The sequence below is a fragment of the Larus michahellis genome, chromosome 2 (assembly GCF_964199755.1).
Source record: "Larus michahellis chromosome 2, bLarMic1.1, whole genome shotgun sequence".
In the NCBI taxonomy this organism is placed as follows: domain Eukaryota; kingdom Metazoa; phylum Chordata; class Aves; order Charadriiformes; family Laridae; genus Larus; species Larus michahellis.
In genome coordinates, this window is record NC_133897.1 from 50,656,632 (window position 1) to 50,663,971 (window position 7,340).

Below are 7,340 nucleotides of genomic sequence, written 5' to 3' on the forward strand. Positions count from 1 at the left end.
ACTCCTGGGTGCAGCAATAGCCACGTGCACAAACAACTTTTGTTTGCTTGCTTTGCCCCTTAAGAAAGAGAGAATAAACTTCTGAGAAAATGTAACACAAGGGCTAGCAAAAGCTCTTCATTAGGGACTCCCCTTTTGCGAGCTCCTCTCATTACGCAGTTCCCTCCCCCAGGGAGGGACTGTCATCTTACATTTCATTAACTTAGTTCTGTCTGCTAACTCATGAAAAAGAGGATCAGCTCACCTCCATCCCTCCTGGTGCTTCTTTCCCTAGCTCACATCTTGCTCCACTGTGGACCTCCACAGGGGACAACCTGCCTCACCATGGTCTACACCATGGGCTGCAGGAGAATCTCTGCTCCAGCGCCTGGAGCACCTCCTCCTCCTTCGCTGACCTTAGTGTCTGTAGGGCTGTTTCACCTATTCTCTCCCATCTCCCACAGCTGCTGTTGCACAGCAGTTTTTACCCTTTCTTAAATATGTTATCACAGAGATGCTACCGATGTACAAATGATGGGCTCAGATTTGGCTGGCAGTGGGTTAGTTTTGGAGACATGTGGAACTGACTTTGTCAGACAAGGGGACAGCTTCTGACATCTTCTCATACAAGCCAACCCTGCAACCTTCCCGCTACTAAAACCTTGCCACATAAACCCAATACATTCCATCCCTCACCTCTGTGAATCATGTTTAAGAATTATTAAAATACATACTCATCACACACTCCACAATGTTCACAAATCTCACTTAACATTGGCAAAAGAATCCCTACACCAAAATCAAAATGACATCATCTTAACACTGACAAAAGTGGACAATTTATACACATTCCATCCCTCATCCCTTCACCACAGTTACAGGATCAAGATAAGGACAGGGAGATCACTCAGCAATTACTGTCATGGGCAAAACAGACTCAACTTGGGGAAATTAATTCAATTTATTGCCAATTAAGCAGAGTAGGAGAATGAGAAATAAGAACAAATCTTAAAAACACTTTCCCCCTACTCTTCCCTTCTTCTCAGGCTCAACCTCACTACCAACTCTTCTACCTCCTCCCCACGAGCGACACAAAGGGATGGAGAATGGGGGATGTGGTCAGTTGATAACACTGCATCTTAGACACTACTTCCTCCTCACGCTCTTCCCCTGCTACAGTGTGGGGTCCCACCCATGGGTTGCGGTCCTTCACGAACTTCTCCAACATGGGTTCTCCAAGAACTGCTCCAAGATGGATCCTTTCAATGGGGTGCAGTTCCTCAGGAACAGACCAGGGTGCATCCCCCACAGGGGCACAGTTCCTGGCGGAAAACCTGCTCCTGCACGGGCTCCTCACACAGGCCACAGCTCCTGCCAGGAGCTTGCTCCAGCATGGGCTCTCCACGGGCTGCAGCTTCTTTCAGGGCACATCCACCTGCTCTGGCATGGGGTCCTGCACAGGCTGGAAGTGGATATCTGCTCCATTATGGACCTGCATGGGCTGCAGGGGGACAACCTGCCTTACCATGATCTTCACCACAGGCTGAAGTGGAATCTCTCCAGCACCTGGAGCACATCCTCCCCCTCCTTCTTCACCAACCTTGGCACCTGCAGAGTCGTTTTTCTCACATGTTCTCACTCCTCTGTCCTAGCTGCTGTTGCGCAGTGTTTATTACACTTTTTAAAATGTATTATCACACAGGTACTACCAACATCGCTGATGGGCCTAGCTTTGGCCAGCAGCAGGTCTGTCTTGGAGTCAGCTGGAGCTGGTTACTTCCAACATGGGAGCAGCTTCTGGCATCTTCTCACAGAAGTCAACACTGCAGCCCCCCTGCTACCAAAACCTTGCCATGTAAATCCCATACATCGTCATTGATTATATAAGGAATCTGGCTTGGAGATATATGTCATTTTGAAAAAGTTTCTTTGGCTGGTTTTCTTTGGTGTATTTCTACTGTGCTGGGTAGGACTGAGTAGGTACCCGAGCACTCATGGGGATGTTTTGTTCTCAGAATTAATTCTGACATTAGCCATGGGAGTTTGCATCTTGTTTGACTTTTGCTTTGAAGGCCCAGTAAAAACACATTTAAATGATTGTTTAGGGGCATAAACTTAACAACTCTAATAAGGCTGACAAACCCAAGTGATGCATTTGAAATGTTTCTGTATGGAGCTGAGCTTTTTTATGGAGCTGAGGGTGGTGCAGCTGGATCCTCTCCCTCCATGACTTTGGGTGGAGCTACAATGGACACTTGCGTTATTTCCTGAAGCAAAGCAGGGCCTGCAACAGTAGTGGCCAAACGGTGCGCATCTCAAGAAAGAGCTCTTCCAGCCTGAAACCCTGGCAGTAACAGCAGTCTCCAGGTTCTTGGCTTGTTGTGGACCTGGAAGAGTTTTGCTCCCTTAAAATAAGACTCACAATGAATGAGGAGGTGAAGCAGCACCGCCGATCACACGCACCTCCGCAGGGGTGGTTTCTGTGCCTCGCTTCTGCAAGAAAACCCAGCAGAGGGAGCCTCATTGCTCCATGTCACTGTCCTGGAGAAATGCAAGGAGACGACTCAGCTCTGGTGGCTTTCCAGCTACCAGTGGGAGGCACATTTATTCTTCATTAAAAAGGGGAGGAGGCAAAATTTACCTGCATGATCTGGGTCTGGACTGGTCCCTGCTCAGGGGTGGCTGCAGCTGGGGTGCCCAGACACTATTGGCTTTAGGTGTAGGACAGCTCTGTCTGAACCCGCGGTCCCTTCTGCCCCTGAAGGTGGTCATGAGTTAAGAAAGGCGTTTTCCAGCTCTTGACCCAAGCCAAAAGGATCCCCAGGGGGACATGTGCTGCCATGCTGCATACCAGGACGCTGCTGTAACGGGGAGGGTTTGGCTCTGCAGTACCTGTAGGAAGTTTTGTGCTGAGGCTCTGCTCAGAAGAAACAGGTTGTGTTTATCTTATGCCGCTACTCACATTTTCCCTCTGCCGTAACACCATAAGTGCACCTGCGAGGCCGAGGTGTGGGCAGGCGAGAGTGGGCCATCCTGTCCAGGGCCAGGGCATGCTGCCAGCAGAAGCAGAACCAGCGCCTAGGCAATGTCCTACCCGCAGGGTGGCTACCCAGGGACAGCTGCAGCCCTCTCTGCTCCTCGTGGGCACATGTCCCCTTCTCTTCCTCCTCCTGCTCCTCCTACTCCTCTCCTGCTGAAGCCACTCTTTGAAATGGAGGGACACTGATCACCTTCCCACCAGGTCTGGTGGCCAGTTTGCCTTGTTCTTGGGCTCCCCTCAGGGAGGGCTTCAGCCAGTGTCTCCTGACAGTGGCATTTGGCTGTTTCTCTCCCCTGTGTGTGAGGTGCAAGCAGCCTGTGCCACTGCCATGTCTGATGCCCGTTGGCATCTCATCTCCTCTGGCCAGTGCTTCCCCCATAGGAAAAGCCTGGGATGGAGCTCAGTGAGTTGCAAGCGGAGGTGCCCTCTGGCATCTGTGGTGGGGGACAAAGCCTGACCCCAGGAAAGCTTGTGAAGCCACCCGTGCCGTGGGTCCAGGCAGCAGCGGTGGCTCCGCGGGTGCTTTGTGCTGCTGTGTCTGCGCCAGCCAGCGCAGGCACCAGAGGATGCCCTGCCGCAGGCTCTGTGCAAACTGCTCCTCTCTCACTCAGGCCCAGTGAAATCCCTCCCCCGAGCACAATGTTTGTGGTGTGAGGCATCCCAGGTGTCACCCTCAGTCCCAGCGACCGCATGGGATGGCTTGTGAGCTTCTGTCCCTGCTGCACTGTGAGATGCCTGGCCATTACTTGGTCTAGTGGGAGGTGTCCTTGCCCATGGCAGGGGGATTTGGAACAAGGTGATCTTTAAGGTCCCTTCCAACCTAAATCATTCTAAGATTCTGTGATGATTTCACAACTCCCCAGCAGTTTCAGTGCAGCAATGGTAAATGAAGGTGGGCATTCAGAGTGTTTAAGAGAGATGATAGACCATTCCATATGGGGATCTCCAGCAGCACATCTGTGGACTGACACCCAGTGAGGTACTGTTTGCTCTAAACCAAAACAAAGGCGATGTGTCTCATCTGAATTGCAGTAACAGCACTGGGCTAGAGTAAGGAGCAGCAGTATTTAAGGAGATAACACACAATTCAAATGCACCCAAGCATACTTGCTCAGTGGTGCTGCTCTTTCCCATATATCTTGTGTTGTGGGGGAGATCAGAGACCACTGTGGGGTGAAAGCCATGTTGGGTCAGAATGAGGCCCCAGCAGGTACTTGGCAGAGTCGGTGGAAATCCAGTGGTGTTTGGGGCTTTACTTCAATGTTAGTCTGCAAGAGTGTCCCACAGGGTGCACGTTCTGGGAAGGAAGGTTGATATGGACTTCACAGTGTTAGGTTTACATTGGACTCGATGATCTCAAAGTTCTTTTCCAACTTAAGTGATTCTATGATTCTATGATCAGTTCCTTTGGGTATTTCTGGCTGTATGTGGGTGGGTGCAGGGGGAAGGTGCCTTCCAACAGAAAATGTCAAAGCAAACATGGTGTCCTTTGCCATCGCTGGCTATTGGCAGCATTGGGCCATCCCCCACAGACGTCTTCCCTGAACTTCCTTGGAGCAGAGGAGAGGCAGCAGCGCTTCCCCTCTCCCAGCCACGGGGGATGCAGAGCAAGTGCTGCAGGTGAGGGATGAGGGCACTTTGCAGACGCGTGGGGGAAATTGCACATCTCTTCCACTGACGTTCGTATCAATGCTCAAAGTGAAAAGACATAGATCATTTAGAAGATAAACCTGACACATTTCCTTTTCTCTAGGTGTCAACTAAAGAGGTGAACTCATTGGCTTGGGTTTTATACATCTTTAATGTAACACGTATCACCCAGAGGAAAAGGCATTTTATGACTGTGCACTGCTACAGTGAGGACCTTGCCCGTGACTTGTGATTGCAACATAAGCTAAGGTAAATACTGCCGACATATATGTGTGAAGGTATGCCCGCTTCTTGAAAATCTGTGATATAAAGGCTCTCTTTTTTTCACACTTTCAGACACAGTGTTGGATTATGGAAGGGAACTTGGTGTACCTGCTGGACGAGGGGAACTCTGAAAATGTGTCGGTGAGTCATTCCTCGCCGGGCTGCTGCCCTGCAAGCTGAGGCCAGTAGCACATCTGAGGGGTCCAGTTTTGCCTAAGGGGACACATAGTACCTGGTAGGGACAGCGAGGGTTTAGAAGAAATCAGTGTGATTGTTGGTCTCTGAAAAAAACAGTGAGTTTTTGGCTGATGAGATCGGGCGATATGCTGCCACCCATCTTCTTTAGCTGTTTGCTGTCACAGGTGTGTGACTGGGATGTGGTGGTTGGTGCTGGGAGTCTGCGACGGGCCGGGGAGCAGGGAAAGGGAATGTCACTGCTGCTGGTGCATCCTGACAGGTGCCAGGCGAGCAGAGCCGCTGGTGTTGAAAGGAAATCCAGCAGTTCCCATTAGCGGAGTAAAGTCTTGGTGAACATGAGCTGCTGCCAGCAGTGGTTTGTGCTGGCACAGGCCAAGAGGGCAAAGTTCCTGCTGGGGAGGGGGGAAGAAGGGGCAGAAACCCCCATGTGCTCTTTGTGAAGTTGCTCCTCAGGCCAGAGCTGCCACCGCTGATCTCACTTGGGCTGGAGAGAGCATGCAACGTGCAGCACCCACTGGTGTCCTGTACATGCTGGTGCCTTTACAGCTGAAAACCTGCTAGAACCATGTGGGAATGCTCTGCAAAAGTAACTTGTCCCACAACGGGTATTTCTGGCACTCAGCTAAGTGGAAATGCAGCTTTTAGGAGATTAATGTTTACATGGCAGTTCCTCCCTGAGCACTGCTCCCTTTCTCCTTTCTGAAGGAAACATGGAATAGGACCCCGAAACCTTTGTCAGGGGCTCTGAGCCCCATGGCCATGCCCATTTCGTTGCTGGTTTGTGGATGCTCCCTGGCTCTGGCCCCGGTAGCCCACCACATCCACCTGGACTGCAGGCACAGGGCTGGGCACCCCACATGGAGCCGGTGTGGGGATACTAGTAACCTCTGGTTTACCACCACAGCTGCATTTTCCTTGGTCTTCTATGCCCTTCTGGTGCAAGAACCTCATCCAGGATCTTGCAGGGGAGGACTAGTCACTCATGTTTATTCCTCAGTTGCATCCTGCAACACAGCTGAGACAAAGTTGTTTTGTCCTCATGCAGCTTGGTGTGAGCTGCCTTGTACCTAGTGTATTTACTAAGAGGGTAATTTGGGATTTGGGCCTCATGAACTTCATTGTCCTTGAACAGGTGGATTACATGTTATCAACATCTAACTCCTCTGCAGCCTATGAATATGGCTTCTACCCAGAACTGGACGTCAGCTGTGATCTTGAAAATATTCCAGCATTTGCATCTACCTTTTTTCCAGTGCTGTACTCCCTGCTCTTCGTTACTGGTCTCGTGGGAAATGCTTTGGTCGTTTGGGTCCTAACAGTCTTCAAGAAAGTCAGGGCCATGACTGACGTGTATCTGTTGAACCTCGCCATCTCTGACCTCCTCTTTGTTTTCTCCCTCCCCTTCTTGGTTCAGTACTCCATCAGGAGACAATGGACTTTTGGAAATGCGATGTGTAAAATCATCAGCTCAGCTTACTTTATTGGTTTCTACAGCAGTGCCTTCTTCATAACCATCATGAGCATCGACAGGTACTTGGCCATTGTCCGGTCTGTCTACGCTCTACAGGTTCGGACAACTGCCTATGGGGTTATTACCAGCCTGGTCCTTTGGGCAGTTGCCATTTTAGCGTCAGCACCAGACCTAATTTTTTTCCAGGAAATGAATGACAATAACCAGACTAAGTGCATCCCTCACTATCCTGACAGCAGCAACGGCTGGAAGACTTTGAGTAATTTTGAAGTCAATGTCCTGGGGTGGCTGATTCCGGTTGGTGTCCTCATTTTCTGCTACTACAGCATCTTGAAAAACCTTCAGAAGTGCCATACTCAAAACAAGTACAAAGCAATGAAACTGGTTTTTATTGTTGTCATTGTGTTCTTCCTCTTCTGGACCCCCGTGAACATTGTGCTTTTTATGGACTCTCTGAGGAACATGTATATCATTGACGACTGCCAGACAAGCCAAAGGCTAGACTTAGCCATGGAGCTGGCTGAGGCATTGTCCTTCATCCACTGCTGCCTCAACCCAGTCATCTACGCCTTTGTGGGTGAGAAGTTCAAGAAGCATCTTTGTGAAGCTTTCAGAAAATACACACGTTTTCTGTTGGTCTGCAAAGACTACAGTGGTTTTGATGGTCGCAGTCTGGACAAGCATTCCTCTCTGCACGTGACGTCTTCACAGTTGTCTTTTGTTGGCAGTGTCTTGTAG

General features: G+C 50.1%; 1 protein-coding gene across 1 annotated transcript; it reads left to right on the forward strand.

Annotated features, from left to right (window-relative positions):
• The first annotated feature begins 5,020 nt into the window (after window positions 1-5,020).
• On the forward strand, window positions 5,021-7,340 carry LOC141738274 (C-C chemokine receptor type 8-like). The gene is made up of 2 exons (XM_074573482.1): window positions 5,021-5,074; window positions 6,264-7,340. The coding sequence occupies exons 1-2, from the start codon at window positions 5,021-5,023 to the stop codon at window positions 7,338-7,340; spliced, it is 1,131 nt and encodes a 376-aa protein (XP_074429583.1).